Raw genomic sequence first — 23,462 nt, 5'->3', positions numbered from 1 at the left:
TTCTGGGTGTCTACATGCCTCAGATAGCTTTGTGATCTCTGCAACATGTCTGGACACTGAAATTCCTTCCCCTAAAGCAATTTTAGCACAGCAATAGTTTGCTGTTCTCATTGACGTTGTAAAAGGGTTTACTGATATCAAGATAGTCTTTCAAGAATCATTTCCCCTGCTTTGTAGTTCTGTACAGTTGCTTCTTTTTTTTTTATTTATTTGTTGGAAATGCAAAAAAGTGAGAGAGGGAGAAGGCAAGGTAAGACTCAGGTATTCTGTGTATTTCCTAGAGGAGAAAGATGTTCATGGCCCTGTGTCAGACCAGCACAACAGAATACAATGAAGCTCCAGAAAGGTTGAAATAGTGAAGATTTTTAGCCTGGCTGTTTCCTATGAAGCAACATAAACAAAACAAAACAAAACAAAACAACAAAAAAAGTCAGCCTTTTTAAACATAAATCCACATCCATTGTACAAAGTCATTTCAATAGTACAGACATTTTGCATGGTATTAAATTATGTTATGTCAGGAGCCTGGGCCCCCTACATAGACAGCAGATCAATTCAGGGATTTCAAGCAACCAAGCTGGCAGTTGAATTTGCTTAGATTTGCAACACAAAGCCAGCCTCTAGTGCTTGGTGAAGCTCTTGCCTCCACATTTAAGTATCAAGTCCTGAAGTTTCATAAATAAACCAAGCTAACTGCAGGTTGCTTCCAGGAGGAAAGGCCAGTTCCAGTCTCCTCTTCCTCTGCCATCTCTGACTCTGTCCCACTCCTCCCTTGTGCCTACCACTTGTGCCAAGCACTGAGCTACCTGAAATTTATGTCTTCCTTACACTGGGCAGGTTTCAGTCAGAGAAACAAGCCCTACAATTCCTCCCACAGCTACCCAGTTGCAAAAGCTGGTGTGAGAGACATGACAGGTGAATGAGGAAGAGCTGCAAGGAGTAGGAGGTGGCAATTTCCCCCTGAGTTGCAGAGCATGTTCTTGGATTAGGTGAGTCAACTGTGCAACCACATCTTGTTTTCAAAGATGGCAGCAACTGCAGTCTCTGTTTGTTCAATAATGCATTATTTTAAGGTCTGAGCATTGAAAACTTTTAGGCCTAGAATGATGGCCAGCTTCTAGGTCCTCAGCAGGGCACCAGCACAGACCCTTGCTAGTATCACATCCCCCAGAACTGCCCCATGTTCTGGGAGTATCTATTTGTTTATTGTTTTGCCCTTCCATCTCCTTGTTTTTCTTACTGTACCTTAAGATATAGACACCAATATGGACACATACACGGGGCATGAGCTGTGAACAAGGAATGGGCTGAAGCTGGATTCTCCCAGTGAGGGACCCACATGGAAGCTCAGCTTGAGAGAATGGCAAGGCCTCATATAAACACGTGGTGCAACGTGGGCACCACGTTGAGTCTTAAAGCACCACTAAAGGTTATCACATACAGGCGGAGTATGATAGACAGAAACTTGTCACTGTGTTGAAAATGAGTTTCTACCTGTATAACAGTAAGTAAAGGAAACTGAAAATCATGGATACCAAAGTTACCTCACGATAAGCTTGTCTGGATAAAAATAAGTGTCTAAATAGCTAAAATGATTCCAGATTCTGCTATAAAACATTGGAGTTCTGAATCATAGACTTTAACCTTGGAATATGGACCCTAAATATCCTAAATGTGGTTGATAAAAATCACATTTTTTCTAGTTTCATTGACTTATTTCGAATCCAGTCAAAACAGTGTTTTTGAAAGAAAATTCGGGTTTTACTAACACTAGATTTAATGTGCCATACGCATTTCTTTACAAACTACTTTGGTTTCAGGATGTTGGTGTCTGTTTACACATCACCATAGCCTTTGGCCAGAATTTCTCCTGTATAGTGAGGTCTTTCCTCAGGTCCACTCTCCTCTCCTACACTGCAAGCATGAAAATCTTCCTTCAGATCACCAATTTCTGGACCTGGAAAGGGAAGAGGACTTTATGTATCACCCCTGCTGTATAATCCCCAAACTTTATCTAGTACCCATGACTACCATTTCACATACCTATTCTTCCTATGTTCCAGTACGTCCTGTTATAAACAATTCCTTCTAAGGGAGTTTCAAGTAGCTATGTTTGGGGATTTTCTTTTTCTTTTTTTTCCCTGTTTTTTTTCCTTGGGGTTTTGAAGGGGCAGGGAGGCCAAGGAGGGAGTGAGGAAGTTGCAAGTCTGCCAGATACTTTGATAGACTTTTCCAAATGTTACTTTTTCCTCAAAGCAATTTGCCTAATAGTCTTTCCAGCCTCCACCTAAGCTAAAGGGCTTTAGCTCTAGCCCAGCTCTACCCCTAGCATGTATTGCTGAAAAGCCTAAAAACTTCCACAAAGCTACCTAAATTTAAACAGCCAGAACAACCTTTCTGTGGGAACAGGAAAGTGCTGGGTCTTAGGTATGTATGTGAGAAGGACAACTATTACACCCCTAAATGCTTGTAATACATTCGCTCTGTTCTGTTCAGATGAAAATAACAAGCAGAAATGATGTAATTTTGGCAAGTGTTATTTTTAATTCATCAAAATTTATTCCATATCTATTTCCTTCCAACCCGCTGTATACTGAAATGTGTGTAATCAAGGTTGTCCTCCAGCAGAGATTTGCAATTTTGTTCTTTTATTTTTGCATAATCTCCAGATAGATGGTAATATATATATACATACAGATATGTACAGATAGAGGTATTGGTGAAAAGCAGTCTCTTTATGAAGCTGAGACTTCACCATAAGTCACTAAAAATGTTTAAATGTGCAGGTGCTTCTGTAGTTAGAAAGGGATTTAAAATGGAGGGATGGGTGTCTAGAGAATAGCGTATCTTCTGTAGCAGGATTTATACTGTGCCTTTTTTGAAGACTGCTAGGGAGGTTTAATTCACTGTAGCAAATACGCATCAAGCCTAGGATGGCTTTTAGACAAGTCTTGTGAGAGCTCATTTGTGCCCTTGCCTTCCACTATCTTTTATATTGGCTTTTCTTTTTTTGATAATAAAACAAAAGATAGTTACTGCAAAAAGCTAGATGCAAGAATCTTTTCCTATCACATCTAGCACTTAGATGCTATTTGGAAAAGCCTTACAGCCACCACAAGCACAGAGCTCAGATTTGTTTTGACTGCAGTATTCATTAAAAGAGTTGATCAGCCTGACAGTAATACAACGAACAAAGTCCAAATCCTGCTCCTTTTCTTCTGGGCTGGTGCTATTATCTGATTTCTTGTTAAAATGGAAATGATGGATAGGCTTTTTCATGATGGCTTTTAACCCGAGTCAAGTAAAACCTTAGTTCTTGCACATTTTAGTCATATTTAAAAGTGGTTCTTAAGTTCCCAAACCTTTGAATGTTTTTGAAATATGTACTCAAGAAATACAATAAAACATCATTTTTTGCATAACCCCACTTGCAAAAAAAAGAGCAAAAATATGCTCATTATTTTGCTTAGCTTTTTATTCTATCATTACGGCACAAGATAGAACTTAAAGACAACATGACTGACTAAGTCCTGAACTCCATTAAGACTAGCATGTTTTATAAAATTTTTTGATATGATACACTTTTCCTTATCAAGTGATAAAAAGAACTCTTCTAGAATACTGAAGTACATTGCCACCTGCTGGCCATGAACATTTCTGCGATTTAAAAACACCAGAATTTGTGCAACATCAACACTTAGCAATGCAACATGTATTTATTGAAGAAGTACTATTATTTCCTCAGACTTTGGCACAATATTTATAGAAATGCAGCTGTGAACTTCTCTAAATGTCACATTAATTTCAGAAATTCTGCATGACTCCCTTTTGTATGTATGCTTCTGTCTTTAAAGTTTTTATTTCTGCTTTGTCTAACTTTCTTAATGCTGAAGCTTTGTTATTTTAAAGGAAAAGCCATATTCTTTCTCAGTTATTACACAATTCATTTAACTTACTGGGTTTGATTTTCTAAAATTGGATTTCTAATTTGGATTCCAGTTTATTCTTTTAGAACAATACATAAAATCATACATTTATAAATATATATATTATATCCTGTATACATAAAATTGCTGTTCTTCTAAACTGGGATAGCAGATCTTTGCACTAAATCTTTTAGTTGGTTTAGGCACGGCCTCACTCTTAACTGATTCTCTGAATTGCTTCCTATCAGAACCTAAAAAAATATGTTTACAATCATCTTGTTTCAAATTTTAATTTTGTTTGCAAATATATTTATAAGAAAAATATTTGGTATTTTCCACCTAGCTCACTACTACCCTTATAAAATATATGGCTTTTCATGTTCCACTCTATTTTAGTGTTTTTCCATAGGCAGTGAAAAGAAGGACAACTTCCCCCTTTAACAGTATTTTTTTTATAAGCACAGAAACCAGCTTGTGCACTTTCTATAGAATTCCAATGCATACCACGGTAATGTAAGTGCAGTGATTTAAAAAAAAAAAAAAGCAGTCATGATTGATTGACGTCTGCGTATGAAAACGTAATATGATTATCATACAATACCCATTACAGAATATACAACCATCAGACCAGCAGATATATAAATACACTTTTAGCAATATCGAAGCAATATTTTTATCTTATACACAGCGTATGCATACAGAGTTATTAGACTAAAATTTTCATCTTGTTTTTCTCTCTTAAAAGCTTGCTGCAGAACAGGAACATACTGTATCTGTAAATGGACTGCTGGGCAGTGCTGTTAAGAAACTAAAGTGAACAAAGTTTAAAAAAAATTTTATATGTGATTCAGTTGGTAAAAAACAAGCCAGCTCCCTCGATTTCCAACGTCACTGCTGCTCTCCTACGAGAGGGAGGCGTAGGTAGGATCGGCAGGTCTGATCATACGAGGGTTTCCGGGAGGGCGTCAGGGTTATCAGCGGACAGAAGCTCCCAGATTTGCCACCTCTCTCTTTGCCAGTCATGCCAGTCCGGCTCCGAGACGTTTTTACTGTTCTGCGTGTGAGCTGCCGTGGAATAGACGTTAGCCACCGGGGTCTGCGGGGCCGGACGCTCCCGCCGGGAGGCGGCCGGGGCAGGCGCCGGGGCCGCCGAGCCTCCCGCCACTCTGGTCCCTGCACCTTTGCTTGGTCTCTGGTGCCTCCACAAGGAGTGCAGCGTGGAGGAGACGCTGGGGCGCTGCGACGACGGCGCAGCGCTCGTTTTGGAGGGGCCCGGGTACGGCGGGGGCGGCCTCTCCTTTCTGCAGGAGGCTTTGGCTGAGCTTTGCAAACAGCCCGGCTTCGAGTCATGCTCAGTGAGGTCCTCCGCGCTGCTTAAAGTCAAATGCCGCTCAGCTTTAGAAGGTGACTGGTCTGAACTCCTGCTGCCCACGTCGATCTGCGGGTTACTGCACACCCGAGACACCGCGGGATGGAGCTTACACTCGGGAATGGCGGCCGTGGTTTGACTCCTTCGCATGACCTGCCTGCCGCTGTCTAATTCGGAGGAGCTGCCCTGCCACCGAGGAGAATACATGGAGAGGTTCCCTTGGGAAAGAGAGCACTGCCCGGGTCGCAGCAAGCTACTTTCATAGATGTTTCCGTAAGAACCTGGGGGCCAGAGCGAGAAAGACAACGTCAGTCTGCCACGTAACCGCTTGCACGACATTTTACACGTTACTGCTTGTTCCCTGCACCACACAGCAGAAGATAGCGGGGGCTTTAATTGCCCAGCTCCGCGATGACGGAGTTGCCGCCTCGCTAGCAGCTGAACCTGGGCACGTGGAGCAGCAGCCCTGCATCTTGTCGGGCCACCACACTCAGCAACCTCCGATATGCATGCTCTGAATCACGTCTGTTACATTACAGGGTGATTTTAGAGTTTTGTTCTCACAAAAAGCTCTACGGTACTTAGTATCTCTCAAATGCTGGAAGAGGAGGAAGTGTTTTCACCTCACAGTTCCTCTGTGTCACAGTTCCTCTGTGATGTGGGTGCAGATGGGAGAAAAGCGAAGGCACAAAGGGTCAGTGACTTGTCAAGGCTACACCGGTCAGAGACAGAACCTGAACCCCGGTCTTCCAACGTCACGGGCCATGCCTATGTCACTGCTGTGACTGCTCTCAAATCCCCATGAGGCTTCTGCCTTCTAATAACTTTTAGAACAATATACTGCTTTTAAAAGTAATTTTAAAATGACATTTTAAATTCTCTTGTGACAGTTTTAAATGCTGTTGCATTTGTATAACCATTCTGCTTCTCTGTATTTTATTGAGTATCAACTTTTTAAAAAGAAATAAAGTTCAAGGTCTTTTAAGTGGTTGACACATGTTTAACACTAGGCAACAAGAATTCTCCCGCTTGGTTCATTGGGATTTCTCAAAGAGAACAGGAATGCTTTTGCGCCTTTACTAGATTTGGGCCTAACACTTCTGAGAAATATCTGACCTGTTATTGCTGGATCTTTGCAGCCACTTTTCAGCGTTGAATGCCAGGTACCCCAGATATCAAAATGATCCTCCGAAACATCTACATAGCAAAAAGAGCAGGAAGATGGTGATCCACCAGTCCCTTTAGAGGCTTTACTTAGAAACATATACTAGGACGTAGCTTACTGTGCATCTAGCACAAACACACCTAATGCATTGATGTGAATTGGTGTTCTGGGCTTAGAATCTGTAATGAACTCTGTGAATTCTACATGTGCAAGATACCTGAATTTCCTATAAGAGTAGGATTTTCATCCAGACCACTGCCTTCCTGAAGTCATGGCAGAATTTGAACAAGAACAGGAGGATTTGATAAACAGAAGTCAGTTTGTGTGCTTTTTAACAGAGAGAATGACAAAACTCTGTCAGGTAGCCCAGTAAGCAAAGAAGATAATCTATAGTACACTGCTGCAAACTTAGAGAGACATGAACGAGAAGGCACAGAAAGCTACAAAGCGGTCACTGTAAGGCGTGCTCTATGTACCTGCAAGGTCATGCAGTTCTTACAAGAAACTGCTGCCACGTATCAGAGTTTTAATGCAAAGCGCACATCAGACATTGTGCTAGATTATAATTCTTTCATGCCTGTTGCTGATTCCATCTGGCAGTAAGGAGATTTCCTAATTCTTCATGCTCCAGTATCATAGTCATGCATATTAGCCAAAAGATGGTTAATATACTAAAAATTTGCATTACTTCCTGTTCATAACTTGCTAAAAATCTGATCAAATTTTGAAAGCTGTTCAGAGATTCAGATACATAAAGTAGAAAACAAATGCTCAGTGGCATTTATAAAGCATCTGAGATATAATAGTTTAAATGCCATCAGTTCCAAAGGAATTGAAGTCCCTAACCACTACTCCTAAAGTAAAATGGTTTTAAAAATACCACCAGAAAGCTATCTGTATCCCTAAGAACTAAAACAGTCCTTAAAGTCTGTGTCAACACGCATTTCATGAACTGAATTATCAATTATTTTCACATTTTTAACTGAAAAGCATCCTGAAGTACTGATGAGCTGTCAGCTTAAACTACAGATTTTTTTATAGAAGATACCATTCAGGTGTACACTTTCTAGATAGGTATGAAAATTATGGACCCCTGCAGTACTATTACTAGGTGTGTAATTGGTGACAGATGTAAAGCTGTGCAGTTGTCATCTGAAGAGATGGAGTCGAGGTCATCCTTTTCAAATTTGGAGACCTGAAAGTCTTTAAGTGTCAGATTTTCCCAAAATCTGGAGCATAACCTCTCAGATGTAAAACCTACTGAGCAGGACTAGAGATAAGTCTCTGCTATGCTGTCACAGAAAGGTTGAAGAGTAGGATTTGTAGTTTTATTTTCCTGAAAAATAGCTTCAGCTTCTGAGAAATGCCATACCAAAAACACCACAACCACTGGCTGAGCTAAGCTAAGCAGGATGGCTTAGCTCAGAGTTGTAAGGCTCACCATTAAAAAAAAAAAAAAAAAAAAAAAAAAAAAAAAAAAAAAAAGTCAACCATGTCTTGTGAGGTTCTGACACTACTGCTCCTCCACTCCCAATAGCTGGCATTAGAGAGAAGACACTTTTCAATTATTTCAGAAATGACCATTGTTCACCGAGAAAGACGAACACAAATAGGATATACTCTACCTTTTCCAGCCAGCGATGCAGAAGAATTCTCTTTTGTCTTAGGCTGCAAATGACCACCCAGCATGTACTGTTCAGGTACCTTGTACACCTTGTCTGGACTGAGGGCAACCTCTTCTTGCGTCGCCACCAGTGAGCGTTCAGACAGTACCGGAGAGTTGTTGTCGTAAGGGGAGACATCTCCACTTGAAGCTTTGTTGGAGTCTGTGGAAGAATGTCGTCCTCCCGTGGAGTAGGAGCCTTCTGACTGCAGCATCTCAGGGCTTCTGCGAGATTTCAATAAACAGAATGCTGTTAATGAAAGATGCTTTATGATTACAGCTACAGGTGAAGTTTGATATCATACAAATGAAAGTAAATATAGAAATATGATCACAGCTGCTGAAATGAAAACACTTCAGAAGCAATATATGGATGTGAATTTTCCATGAGTAAAACTTCTGCTGTGAAGTGGCCAGCAGAGGCCACTAAAAAACAAAAGATGATGCTATCAAGAAGGAAAGAAAACAAACCCCACACAACTGCACAGTTCACCACAGGAAATTAAACAGTGAATCAATTCCTTATGTTACCTTGACAATTTTGCTTGTTGCAACAATAAATCTGCAGACATGTTAGGGAAGATTAGTTAGATGATAAATGGTATGGTAAAAGCCCTTCTTCCATTAAAAAGTAATACACATCAGAGAAATCAGAAACTTAACTCATCTTACACTGTGGGAAGGACCCTCTTCTAGAAGCATCACAAGGTAAATATTCTACAGAGGACAGCCAGATATATGTGTAAGATTTCTGACTGGGGGAACAAACAACTGGCTTGGCTGATAACTTCTAAAGTCTCTTTTACCATTTTACTTTTTACATCACCAATACCGCAGTCTGCCTTTTTGACCAGAAAAAGGCAAAAAAAAAAAAAAAAAAAAAATGACCACACCAATAAGTACAACCCAGGCTCACAGAGAAAACTCTCAGTTTTAAAGTGCATTGGGAAAACTGAAGGAGATCTCTTGAATTGTTACAGTTTACTACTTAGACAGCAGGCACGCTGGGAGTCATTGAAGCTTCAAGTGACTATGTAAAAATACTCTGCAAACAACTATACTTTTTTCCTATTGTTCCTCCTTAAGTTATGTCTTTTATTACTCATTTTTCATTTCTCTAAACCTTGATCTTGGTTTCTTAGATGCTTATCTGTAGCTTAGTCTTCTCCTGAGTCAAACACTTCTCTCAGTGATCTTCCATTAATACCTACTCTAATTATGTGTGATATGACAGTGGCTCATTCTTGTAACGTGTACTGAAGTCAGCCCTCCTCAGAATTAAAGCCAAAGAGAGCTTGAACTGAGTGAGTAGCCAAAGCACATTATTTGTTATGGAACAAGAACCCTCTTTCCAGACAAATGAAATAAAACTGAAGAAGGAAATAAAGAAAATATACAGTGGTAAGTCAGCCTAGCCGCAGCAGACTTAAGATTAATACACAAATAATGACAAAACTTATCACCACTTTCAAGTTGTTCCACCCCCCCGGCAGGTTTACATCTGCTGTGTCCCAAAGCATAATATATATGCACCAAACAGAATGATAATTATGTTCTTTAGCATTCCCATTCTTCAGTATAAAAGCAACCATAAACTGTGGGAATTTAATTAATTAAAGTTACTCCTAATTAACTACTAGCAAGGAATCTATCCCTGAACTGATACTGAGCTCCAACCGGTACCAGTTCACAAAACTAGAGCTGCTATTTTAGCAAAGTAGAGTTGACTTAGGCCTTCCAGTGTGGTTAGTACAGCAATGCTGGGAACTCATTAAAAAAACCCTGTAAACTATGCCTCAGCTTCAGTTAGGAGCACAAGAACTTCAGTCACCTCCTATCTGAAGATGTTCCTAAGGTGAAATAATTTACAAATAGCCACATACTGAAGGGTTACTGTCTTTGAAGTATATAAAACTATAACACAAATAAATCTCCTTCCTTCACTTTCTCTCTTTTGTCCCTTAATTCTCTTTCTCTCCTAAGTTTTGAAAAAAATTGTGCAGTGAGTGTGAGTTAAGAAGAGAAACATTTAAGCAATGCCTCAGGAACTCTAGAAGAGTCAAAAATGCCTGAGAGGAAAGGGGACAACTGTCAATATCTGTAGATTTCCTATGAACATATGTCTTTCTCTCTAGCTTTCTCATCCTGTTGACGGATGAACCTACTTTACACTAACAGTGAAGCCAACAGGGCTTACCACATGGAAATCTTTGCAGTACTAAAATCTAACCATGCCACACAGGGCAAAGACAGTTATACCACCATTTAGGCATGGCAAGGTAACAAAGGAATGAGAGGAAAAGGGAAATGCAAATGAAATAACATGGGAACATAAATTTGAGCATTGTGAAATACTGCATTAATGTCTTACCTTGAATGATCTGTTATAGTCTACCTCTTCTCAAGACAGAGCTCCTGATACAAATCTACTTAAATGGAAACTGTCAAGTCTTTGGAAAGGTCCAAATGTTCAAGATTCTAACCTCTTTTGTAGCGTCCACTAGCAAATCCATGCAATTATTTATATATAGTATCATTTTCAAACTTGTTGAGAAAAAACAGTTCTAAGAATGAAATACAATGCTTGTAGACTTCACTAGTATTACTATAAGGAACTACCATATGTACAAATAGACAGAATAGTTTGAAGTGGGAAATTATCTCATATTTTCAACTTAAATATACTTAATAATAACAACAGAAAACACAATTTGCTAAAGATGTCAGCCCACATTTTTTCAAATAAAGAATGAGCTCCCACATATTCTTTAAAACAAAACTTTTGCATATGCTTGGTTTAGAGTTTGAGTTCATTAGCAAATAGTTATTTCCTAAAATCCCAAATTAACCTTCCCCTGGGTAGTTGTGGGATACTCTGCCTACACAGTGGAGAAAAAATAAATTTGGAGGTAAATGGAAATACTACGCGGTATACATGCTCTTCTAATTGCAGTTTATGAATAAAGTCAGATCATGGACTTCTCAAAGAATAACAGAAGATTATCTATTACTAAATGTGAGAACTGAGAAGGCAGGGTAAAATATTTTCTACAGGTTATAAACTAGGTTAAGGACAAAAAATTCGGTTACATATAAGCATCAGCATCAGACTGCAGGCTTTGAAAGCTACTAAAGCTACACTTGTTCAAAAATACTATATCAGATTCCAAACCAAAACTCAAAAATGCAAAAATGTTAATAATTACTTCTACTAAGGATATTCCTATGTTTCTACTGGCATCACTAAAACAGGAAAATCCTTTTTGATTTTGGCAGATAACCATTCTTGCTTTACCTTAAAGCTTCTATGAGGGAAAACAGTTTTGCTGCACAAGAGGCAACTCACAGAATGCAATGGCTTGGCAGTATGCAGGAGCAATTTTTACGTAGACTTGCAACACATGTGCCAGCAGCAAAATGGATTATTACAAGATTGTGATGTGGCTGCTACTCTAGCAGGATAGAAGCCTCAGTGATTCAAAGAACCTTTGCAGCCTTGAAAACTTTGTGTAGTGCATACCATATGGCCTACTATAGGGCCTCATCTTTGTGCCACGTGTTAGGATGGACTAAAACCCATCATCATCATCCAAAAGCACTTGAGAAATATCTGATTTTGAAACATATTTACTCTAAGAGGACTACTAACTATGATAAACAACAAATAATCATAAGAAATAGCTTTTATTTTGTGGTAGTTTAAAGATGCTTCACCTTACAGCTGGAAACCCCAAGTTCCATTGTCATCAAGCCAACATACAAATTGTTGGGAAAGTCATCCACAAAAGCAGACTTTATAATTGCTGCCAATAGCAATAAATCCTTTACCATGACTGACTTCTGTAAGTTCCCTGACACATCATTTATGATGCTCAACTCCTAAGAGAACTGGACAATAAGGTACATCTAATTTGTTGTCCTTTGAGGAGGAAAGGAGATGATGTTTTTTATTAGATTAGAGCCAAGACGGCATTTGTAATGATATCAAAAGCAGAGATGTGAGAGCAACTGAGGAAGCAGGACCTTCAGAATCATTATTATTATGAGAAGAAAGTCTTTAAGTTGTTTCCACACACTATGTTATGAAGCTAAATAGCTTCCTAAAGATTGTCTCAAGACTATGTAAAGTTTTCCATTCCAGGAATCCAAATTTGGAATCTAATCTTGAGCACATGATCAGCAAAATCCCATCAGTAGTATAGTTCTGAAGGCTTATTTATTAAAGTTAGTCAAATATCTTCTTATTCTCTGTTGCCTCACACTTCTTTCAGGAAAAAATAACCATAGAATGGTTGTCTGTAGCCACAAAACTGAGATTATGTTCTGAAATGGATTCATCTCTTAAGAGCATCGCACTCCTAGCAATAAGACTAAGCAAGAGTCCCTCTAATTGCCTAGAATATCTTAACCAAGAAGTTGCAATCATAGTGAAAACATATTTCATTAACATTAAGAATAAATCACTTACATGATAGCAGAGTAGAAGAAAAATGAGTTTTTCCTATCTCAGTGATATTTCAATCTGCCCATTATTGAAAATACAATAAATAGGTACTTGAGTAGCTATAGGTTCCTATTTGGCTTAGTAACCTTTTCTTACAAAAACTCTGTGTCAGTTGTAACCAGCTTTGCACAGAAGATCCATTTTCTCTGGTAGGCGTGCATGCTGGCTGGAAAGTAAGGAAGCTCAGGAAAAGTCAGTTAACTTAGAGACTACTCTGAGCAGGATCTTATAAAAATCTGTTACATCCACAATAGTTTGTGACATAAATTTATGCTCAATTAATACGTGTATCCACATGTGAGACAATTATGTGTCTCCTTATTATATAGATGGTGAAATCTAGCACGAAGTTTCTGACTGGCTTAAGTCTGAAATACCACGATTATTCCAAACCAAGGGCTTAAACAAAGAAGCCTCTATAGAGGACTATATTACCATATGTCATGTGATTTGCAGTCTCTCTCCTAATTGTGGTCTTAGCCCATGGTAAATGTGAAAAAGTGTGAAAAATATGAAAGGCAACCGTAATTATCCTGCATTTATTGTGAACTAAATATACACACATGGATAGTTTTGTCAGTCAGAGATAAGCTACCTGAAATTACTTTGTATTTGTGGTATTCTAAGGAAACACACACAGACAATTACCACAGATCACATGATATGTGATAATTTGCTACTGCACGTTACGCGCTCATGTGGTTAAGCCAACAGACCAGTAAAATCCTTTACAACACACAATACATTCTGCATTTTTTCAGTTTTCATAATTAAAGAAGGCTTTCCCCTCCACATGGTAATTACACTAATTCTTTCATACCTCTTCCTGTAAAGCTGGGCACACTATTATGTTACATCCAATATATAACGTTCAGAGTGAGAGAAAAAAAATCATAGCTAACAGAGTATAGATATCAAAATTTAATTGTGTTCTGAACATGCTAGACACTTTCCACATACAGGAAGACAAAATCCAATCTGTCTTAGAGAGTTTAGAGTCTCAGGAGCCTCTTTAAAATGATTTAAAGCATCCTTGTCAAATTTTGTGATTGTAGGGTCTGGTATATTGGGACTCACTAGAATAAAGGCAATGACTGTGTGTCCTGTGAGCAAGCCAGGGATATTGTTAATTCAAATGTACGAATTCATGGCATTAAGGCACACAAGTGTTGGCATACATACACTGAACACACAGTTGGAATATAGTATGTATTGTAACTGCAATAGTGACTGGTGCGATTTTTTTTTCTCTTTTTATCTTTCACAAAGCATATGAATAAATTAGGTCCAAAGACTCTCCATATCCCTTCTGTTGTGGCAGTTGCCTTGTTTACAGTGTCCTATCTCTGTCAGAAGTGTATGCAGTAGGAAGCGAACAACACATGGTCAAGGGGATAGCCACGATTCTGTTAAGGCACTCTGGGGTGTGTTTCAAGGACACTAATACAAGCCTCCTGGTACTGAAGGCACAACACAACAACAAATCCAAGACATGAACCAGCAGATGACTAGAATACGTCCTGTCAGACAATAGTGCACTGCATATTGTTATGTACACGTAATTCTGTGTTCTCTGCAGCAGAATGCAATCTTTTATTTGAATAAGGAAACAAGATTTTTCTTTAGAAAACACTGTACAAGAGTCGTAATTTCTTTGGCAGAGTCAGAGTAATGGAGAGCATGTATCTACTCCGCTATAGAGAGTGCGTAAGAGCTGTGGAAAACTAGAACCTTTTGAACACTTCCAGTAGGAGATAGAAATTCCCAGTAGAAACAGAGATGGTGAAAAAACAGATTACTCACGATGACTGGGAAGCTTTCCTTCTCAACAAATAGTCCACAACATCTGGGTCAGTCTCTAACAGGCTAATAAGCACTTCATTCTGTAGGTCAGGGGAAACCTATGATGACAACAACATAAAATATTTAATTAGAGATTAATATTCTTTCACACACACTCATTTTGGCACTATGCTTACTCTAAATGACCAAATAAAAGCACATTTATAGAGAGTATATTTCACTTAGCTTTTACTTAAAAGAGAAATTCCATGTAATAGGTATAAGTAGGACTAAAGATCACTTTGTGCCACAAAGTCAAAAATTAATTACTGTTGAATATCCCACTGGTGTCCATTACACTTTGGTATTATATTTGTAAACAATAATGGGATTATTCATGTATTGCAGTCTCAAAAGCTCCAGTTCAACATCCTCACCTTGTATCTCCCTTCAAAAATGTGGGGGCATTTATGAATTTCTAATTGAAATGCCTTTACATCTCTTCTTTTAGAAATTTCTATGTGAAATGTAATTGCACAAGAAGGAAAAAGTTTTTTTCATCAATGTTCTGTGGCATTTCTCTTATTTATACTTCCTCACATGGAAAATCATCAGTGACTTCTATCCTCAAACTTCTGCAGTTGCTTCATTTTGATGAGATTTGCCATACATCAGCATTTTTCTAAAACAAGTCTCAAAAGTACTTAATGTTCATACAGCCATACCAGGCCAAATCCTGTGTTAAATTCTGCTTACATACTATCAGAATACGAGCACTTTGAGCATTTTTGCTCCATGAGAAAGTCTTCAGTGGCATTGATCACACAGGAAAATGGAGTTTCTAGATCTCTGAAGCCACACTATTCTAGTTATACACAGACCTTCTGGTGCCCTTGACTACTGCACTAGAGAGATGTGTTTATAGCACAACATAGTTATCACTAATCTGCCTACTTGATATAAATTTGCTTAAGTTATAGAGTCTGCCTGTCCATAACTTGGGTTTACAAGTAGATCCTGTTGGATCTCCAGCCATTCTGGTTTTTGAGTAGCAGCAACGGGTTCAGTCAGAAATTGTGCCATCTTCATCTGGAGTTTGCCCCCCCCCCCCACTTGCCAACTCTGTCTAATGCACTTTCTATGGAGATAAACTTTAAAAACACTTGGTGGCTTCAGCTGGTGCAGGATATGGCAACATCTCCTGGGCTGGTAACAAGAACAGCACTCCAAAACCACCTCAAGTGCGCTTTGTGTTTCCAGCTGCATTTTACATGAGTCTCATCAAGTCTTGAACGGGTTTGTTCTCTTCACACTGGAACATTCACCCTTCACAAGACTGAAACAGATGAAACCATCTAGAAAACTTGAACTAACAGCCCAGGTTCACCTATGATGGATGGAACTGGAGACATAACAGTCTCAGCAAAGGGTCATCAACTGTGCCTTCTGCTTCTGGATGCAATTTGTCAGCATCTAAATCTCTTGACCTTCAGGTCACAATGCGCTGTCCATTTGTTCTCCCTGACATTTACTGGGAAGTAGGAATTGAACTATTAATAGATTCCTCAGGGGAATGACTTGTTTTGGGAGGTATTTAGGGTGTTAAGTTACAGATTGGACACTTTTTTTTTTTTAAAAGAGAGGAAATAATTTGGAAATAAATGAAGATATGCATCATTTAATTCAAATTGATCTCAAATCTCTACAAAAAATATGTGTAACTACCTATGACTTTTTGTCTTCCATTGTTTTTTAGTTTTATATTTGGCATCTAAGCTGGAAAAATATCTTACTGATGGGCATTTATATACCAGTCTTTAAATAAATTATCTTCTTTTTTTATAGGAATACATTTTTGGAAACCTGTCACACTGTGACTTCTCAATTTAGACAGCCTTTCTGTAAAATGGAATTAACTCCAGATAAAATTTGAGGGTAAAGCAGAGTTCTGCTTCTTTCTTTGTGTAATTTACTACTCAGTTTGGTATCAAGCTGCTAAATATATAAGAATCTACTACATGGACTTTTCCAGCAAAATAGAATTATATCTTTCATTATTTAAAAAAAATCTTCTTTCTATAAAAGTAAATAGGAAAAAAGTTTCAGCACACTGAGGACATCCGAGAACTCAGAGCTTACATTTAGATCAGGTTACAGGGTTTTTATTTAAATGAAGGGGGCCATTTTAATCTGTGACACCTCAAATGGATTTGTATTGCTGGTCTCCTTGCTAGCTGCTGGGGCTTTGGTTTCTTCTTGTGGACCAATTTACTCCAGTCTAATCAACTAACTTACAAATACAGAAATAATATACCTGTAATTTTAAACTTAAACTTATGGGGAACTCTTACATGGTTATCTCTGCCAGTAATTTCTCAACTGGCACTTGTGGCTGAGTAGATGGATGAAAACTTAAGGTTAATGGTCAGAAGGGTAAGGACATATGGGAAACCAAGGCACTGCTGAAATAACGGCTGCTGCAGCTGCTGAGAACATCCTGGGATTGATCAGAGGCTTCTGGACTGCTAGGGCTCCTACGGAGTGGAGGGGAGGAGGTATGGGGAGATGTGGGTGTTACGCAGGGGTCACAGCTGTTGCATTTGGGCACAGAACACGGGGACCCTCCATCTCCCCCTTGGTGCTAATGGGGTGGCACAGAGAGGCAACCTGTGAAGGCCTCCCCAGTGGGGACAACAAAAGGTTGTACTGCTGCTTCTTTGTGGTGGGGCTTGATTTGGGAGCTGGGAGATGTAAACGCATGACTGAGTTGCTGAATGCATAACCATAAGCCCTTTCTGTCTCCATCCCCCATACCAAGGCCAAGTCAACAAGGCTAAATGTATGGTTGAGTTCTGCCTCTCCATATCCAGCTGCTAGCCCTTAGTTCAAAAGCCTGGCAAAAAATAGTCCTTTGCACATTCCTGCACAACATTTTTGTTCCCTAAGACTCACTGTAATTGATAGGAATTAGAAAAGGAAGTCCTGAACAGCAACGAAGAAAGGCAAGAATCCATCTTCTCTGCTAAATCCACATGTTTGCATATCGGTGATGTTAATGAGAATTGCTTGAATTCATCTTAGAAATATAAATAGTCCCCAGTAATCTGGGTTCCTCTGACAAACGTAACCTTTCTGACCCACCAATAAGTCAGAATCATTCTAATGTTTATGGTCTAGGCTACATAATACATCCTAATTTCCAAGGTTTAATTTCACAAATGTGGCTCCAGTTCCAATGCTGAAGCCTGTCAGAGCTTCCTCCCAACACAGAAATAACAGAAAAGAAAACAAAACAGAAGACAAAAACACCTTGGCAATAATACATAGTAGGTTATAGCTGTAGCTGAATGCTCCAGTGCGGATGTCTCTCTTTTTGCAAGTAGTACAAATGTCAAGTATAAACAGCAATCCTGGCTTGGCCCCACTCGTATGGGTTTGGGAAACAACTTGCTGCTGCCTGATTTCAAATGATCAGTTTTATTACAAACAAATGTACAGATCTTTTCCTATCAATGCACTGATTACCAAAGGAGGCACTGGAATAATTGTCTTCAGAATACAAAGTCTCTCTGTGCTGCCTAACAAAATACTAAAAAGTTGAAATTAAATTTTGGTGGAAGCTTTATGAAACAGTAACTAGAAGAAATTTGACACAATCGTACATATCAAGTATCATGGGTGAGTCTCAACGTTAACCTAGAAAAAAGGCTTTGCCAAGTTGTTTGTTTAACTATGGCACTGGGAAGAGTAAAAGTACCCAGAGATGCTCCTCTGTTGGACATTCACAGGAACTCCACATCAGCTCTCAGGAGAACATCTGAGTTAGGTTTGCCTTTCTCTCACATGCAGGTAGCCTCTTAGTTTGAAATCTATATCCACAGATTTTAATCTCTCTCCACAAACTGAAAAAAGCTACTTCAGAAAAAAAGAAGAAAATTTCTTCTATTTCTTCCACACTGCATGCAAACTTCAGATAAAAATCCAAGTATTGAAGAGATAGAGGAATAAATCTGTCACAATTATTAAGAGTCCATATGTAACTTCACCTAACCCTAAGCCCCACCTTTTCCACATTAAAAGTCTAAATGTGTACCTGAAGTATTACGTGCTGTAATGAGGTTGTTCCATAAAATGTTTATAAAGAGAAATAAAAAAAGAAAACTTCAAGTATTCTTACTCAAGTATTATTTTAAACTTGCTGTAACAAATTCATCAATGCCAGCCATGCTCTGGACAAGTAGAATTTCCCACAGGAGTAAAACTGTTATTTTTTGCTATTTTTTTGCTGTGGAAGGAAAAATAGCACCTAAAGTTTTCTCAAATTGTGAGAAAGAAAAAAAAAGAAAAAAGATTTCTGAGTGTCTCACTGAAACGAGAATAAAAATAATGCAAAGGATATAATGAAAGGCAATACAGTGATAACGAAAAGACAACAAAACCACGAAGTTCATCAGAGGCTAAGATCAGGCTCAATAGACAGGACTCAAAATTGCTTTGTCATGCTTTTCTCCCTGCTGAAATCTGGCAGGCTCCTTGCCCTTACAGTCTATATCTGACAGTCCTAGATGTGCGGGCCTTTCACACATCATGGGACTTTCGATCTCCCCCTTGGTGCTAACGGGGTGGCACAGACAGGCAACCTGTGAAGGCCTCCCCAGTGGGGACAACAAAAGGTTGTACTGCTGCTTCTTTGTGGCTTCTTTGTTATATATAATACAGTCCAGGGTTGTCTATCTTCTGCCCCTCGACTTTCTAGCACCCAGTTTTGCTAAAGCACTGAAGGAGGTTTCCAGAGCAGTCTTCATTCTTCCTCAGGCTTTAGGAATTGATCACCTCAGTATAACATCCTGTGCTGCGTAGTCACAAGACACAACAAACCAAACTTTCTTTTTTTTACCTTTTCAAGACTTCAGTTTTTCTTACGACATTTATGCCTACTAAAGTGAAAACAGGATGGTACCCACCACTAAGTCTGACTACCCTCTGCTACCCGAGAGGAAGGTGCTCTCTGCCTCAGGCACAAATCATGCTAAACTGACTAATAATTTTATAGATAGAAAGAGAAAAAAATAAGGCCAAAGAATGAACTGTCCTTGACACTGCTAGGCACCAGGAACATGGTTCAGATAAGCTGCATCTTCATCAAGCAACAGCACGTAGGAATTATTTGGCAAGAACATGTCTAGGTCCAAGATCACCTTCCCTTATAAAAAGACCTTTCTTCCTTCAGCAAGAGAACAAAACCCAGGATCTACACAGGTTTATGCTTTACTCCTCCTGTGCAACTGGCAAATAAGAAAGCTTAGCCTTTTTTCCCCATCCAGCCAACAAGAAATTCTTTGACTGAGGAAGGTCACTCCTTACATTAACTAAGGACCTTGTTGCCCTGAGGATGGGCAATGGTCCCCCAACTTCTGAAACTGAGAGGTGCAAGAGCATTTTCAGTCTTTTAGGCTGGTTTAGTACACAATTGCATCTTTTCCAGAGAGAAATCTTCTAAGAACATATTTTATCTACATAGAAACCATTCTGGCCAGATGCAAGTATCCATTTTTAATATTATTCCTTACTGTAAAGCATTTTCTTTGATAAAAGGGTATTTTCCCTGCTTACTAATTCTAATCACCCCTCATTCAACACATTTTCCACAGTTTTTCATCGTGTTCTATTTTAATACCAGCCAGATATTTGCTCATTTGAAGTCTGAAACGCATAGGAGTAACATGAAGAAAAATCTACCTACCATGAAAAGAGCTTCGTAGTTTTCAATCATCTTTTGCACAACAGCTATGATAGCGGTGCTCTCTTCAGCTCGAGCTGAACTCTGAACTGTGAATTCTTTGTCTGTAGATTTCTGCTTGTGCAACAGGTTAGGGCCAAAGATTGTAGCTAGGTTGAGTGATGTCATTTTGTTCCCAGTAATCTAGAAAACAGAGCAGAAATGAGGAGGTATATACCTAAAGTATACACTATACATGTATGTATATATACATACAGAGAACATCTGGCAGTTGGTTCATTCACAAACCCAAAAATGTGTGCTGGGTCAAACAGAAAATGAACAACTTTTGTAAATGTTGGAACACTTTGTCCGTTTCTGCAATAAGTAACGTGGATTTTCCGGACAGATCTACAAATGGTCTGGAGCAGCAGAGGGTAAAAATGCTCCCTGCTCTTAATTCCCTGAACTGCAGCAGTAGCATACGTCATTTGAATTCAGGGAACACCCTTCCTAGTTCACTACCTCAACATATTACTGTCTCTTAAGATCAAATACTGAAAATTTCTGGGTTTTTCAACTAGTACTGATGATTTCAAATAGAGCAACGAAAACACAATTTCCCCCCTTTGAGTAGTTTAGATAATTGAGGAGCATACTTATTATTTTCATTAGTACTTTCTTGTTTGCTTTTTTGTTTCCTGGAACATGCCAAATGTTTGGCTGTGTTTTTATTTTTTGACTTTCTTCTACTTTTACAAGTCTGTCCTCAAAGAAGCTATAGTCATCTGATTTGGGAGGAGCTAGAAGGCTGGTATAAATAGCAGACTAGACAGAAATGATTGAAAAATATATAATACAGCATATTTTAAACCAAAATTTTCATTGTCAATTTTGTCATTATAATACTTCTTCTTTGTTTTTCTGCTATTCTTTTAACATGGCAAAAAGCAAGGGTCACATGCTTCCTCTCTCTGTCTCCACTTGGTTGCTATTCTGGGAATGCAGAAGAAGCTGCCAGCAGTTTGACTATATAAGACTCTAAGTGAACTTCAGCTGTTGACAATACTTCTTGCAGGCTTTGTTTTTAAAAGAAAGAAAATCATATGAGCCACTCTTCACTTGTTTCAGTTACATCTGAACTAATTAATTAATACAGAACAAAGTACAAAATAAAAGAGGTAGGAAAGCAGCATGTCAAGAAATGACTGGCACAAAACGAATCTTTTCAAACAATATTTTACTTCTTCTGTTGCTGGCCATTTACTGAATACTGAACTTAAAACCATAAACCAACTTTACCTCATTTATTTTTTACAGACTTCAGCTAGTTTGCATAGATCTTTTTTTTCTTCTTTTAAATTGGTGGGACCATGATGTAATCCTGAAAAGACACCTGCACTAGGCAGGGATGTGAGCAGTCACAACAAACGTGGGAGATTCATCCTGGCCCAGCTGTGAGCAGGGCACCCTCCCCGGTCTGCGCAGCACCAGGCACCCGGCTGCCCTCGGGATGGCCTGCTGGGGCACCAATATTGCCAGCGTACGGAGCCGCCGAGGCTGCACAGGCACGTGGAGCCCGCAGCGTGCCAGGGGCAGCCTCTGGCTGTGCCTGGATCCGCATCTGCGAGCAGTCTGCATAAACAGCGAGTCTCGTCTTAACGGCAGTCTCAGGGCATCCCTTAAAAAATGGTGCAAACATACTCACTGAAACTAACCGAGTGAGTCACTTTATTAAAGTTAGCAATCTGTCTTCATCTTGGTGCAAGAAGGGCTCTCGGAAAAGGGCCTGTGTGCCAAAGCTTGCCTGCTTTGCTTCCAATGATAGCAAACAGTCCAATAAAATACTTTCTATTGCCCTGTATGCCTTTATTCACTTAATCATTAACGAATAGCTTAAATAATTGCAAGCAGAATCTATAAAAGATATCCAATTGCACATAATATTCCTTATGTTTACAATACTGCCAAGATGGCTTACATACATTTGCCTTGCCAAAGTACCTGCAGCAGAGCTGACGTACGGTTAAGGGCAATGAAAATGCCTGTATTACAGTTGATGTGCCAAACCAACTCTCCTAAGCAGCCTCAGCCCCTAGCCCTGCAATAAGATCCTCTTGGGCACATTCCTGAACAACAGGGAGCTCTTTGCTGGATCAGGGGAACCAAGACCTTAGTTATCACAGATATGCAACATTTTTAGCACAGTAAAATTATTACAGGCTGCTCTTTTTAAATGTCTTCCATTACAGTGGTGTAGTTTTCTACCAACTCCTTGCTGCAAATGCAAATAATAGCATTTAAAGTAGGTTTTAAAATGAAAAAGGCCTTCAAGTCATATCCAGCACATTTGAAAGTTAGGACTTCAGGCAGAAATTGGGCAAAATTCAGTTTCAAAGTGCCTACTCTTAAATCACAGCCAACTCATAAAGGTATCCACAATTGAGAGAAATCACCACGGTTTTCCATTTGGAAGACAACACTGTCTGGGAGTTTCAACAGCATCTAAGAAGTAACCTGCTCAGGTAAGTGCCCAAACAAACACCTTAGTCTCTGTTGCAGTTCAAAGGACAGAAATGTCCCTCACAGAGATAAACCTGTACAATTCTGTCGAGCAATGACAGACTGTATCCATCGCATTCAAAAATACTATAGCTGCCACTTTTTGCAGAGCAGACCACTCCTTAAAGCATTTTCCTAGTAGGAAATGTGAAGCCTGGATTTTCAGATCTTCTGGGTGTGAGGGGCTCAAATGCACAAGTCTCAATGCTCAGAAGTACTCCTAAGCAAGACAGTTACAGGTATTCTTGTCTCCATGGGATGGGCGCACTCCAGCCTCTCTGCTGAATTCCTGAAGTCCATCAGGTGAAAGCAGGGGAGCTGGAGTTCCTGTCTTTTATTTTTTATTTCTCATTGCCCAGTGCACACAGGGAAACCAAATGAACAGAGAAATAAACTGCTATGCCCAAAGGTCATAAAAGAAAGGAATATCAAAGAATGAAGGGAGAATGAAAAAGCACACCCTTGAATGCGCTGCACTTTTGTATGAGAGTATTTTTTCCATAGAATATAATAGGATAAAACAAGTGAAAAAAAAAAGGATGGATAACATTAGATGCTCTTAACAACAAGGTCTATCAGGCTGTGAATCTCCCAGAGGAAGTGATGGATGCCTTACTGATTAAATCATACAAAAACTAAAGTCACGCAGCCCTAAAAACACAGTGTCGTAAACAACTAAATGGTAAATATGCAAGCAAGAATATTAAATCCCTCCCAACTTTCAGGGGTATGACACCCTTGTGATTCTTCTGCAGCTTTAAAGAATTCTTTT

General features: G+C 39.1%; 1 protein-coding gene across 4 annotated transcripts in view; it reads right to left on the bottom strand.

Moving 5' to 3' along the window:
* Positions 1 to 3,457: 3,457 nt before the first annotated feature.
* Positions 3,458 to 23,462, bottom strand: part of ARHGAP6 (Rho GTPase activating protein 6) — a 334,401-nt gene continuing 314,396 nt past the window's right edge. For all 4 annotated transcript variants that reach the window (XM_062601142.1, XM_062601150.1, XM_062601153.1 and 1 more), the window contains exons 9-13: positions 20,153 to 20,332; positions 14,431 to 14,528; positions 8,086 to 8,348; positions 6,412 to 6,492; positions 3,458 to 5,576 (exon numbers count right to left, since the gene is read on the bottom strand). In XM_062601142.1, the coding sequence (XP_062457126.1) occupies positions 4,867 to 5,576; positions 6,412 to 6,492; positions 8,086 to 8,348; positions 14,431 to 14,528; positions 20,153 to 20,332 (1,332 nt within the window). In that variant the 3' untranslated portion in view covers positions 3,458 to 4,866. The remainder of the gene's footprint in view (positions 5,577 to 6,411; positions 6,493 to 8,085; positions 8,349 to 14,430; positions 14,529 to 20,152; positions 20,333 to 23,462) is intronic.

The sequence above is a fragment of the Rhea pennata genome, chromosome 1 (assembly GCF_028389875.1).
Source record: "Rhea pennata isolate bPtePen1 chromosome 1, bPtePen1.pri, whole genome shotgun sequence".
Taxonomy (NCBI): Eukaryota; Metazoa; Chordata; class Aves; order Rheiformes; family Rheidae; genus Rhea; species Rhea pennata.
Note: the sequence above shows the minus strand (reverse complement) of the source record. Positions and strands in the feature narration are given on the sequence as shown.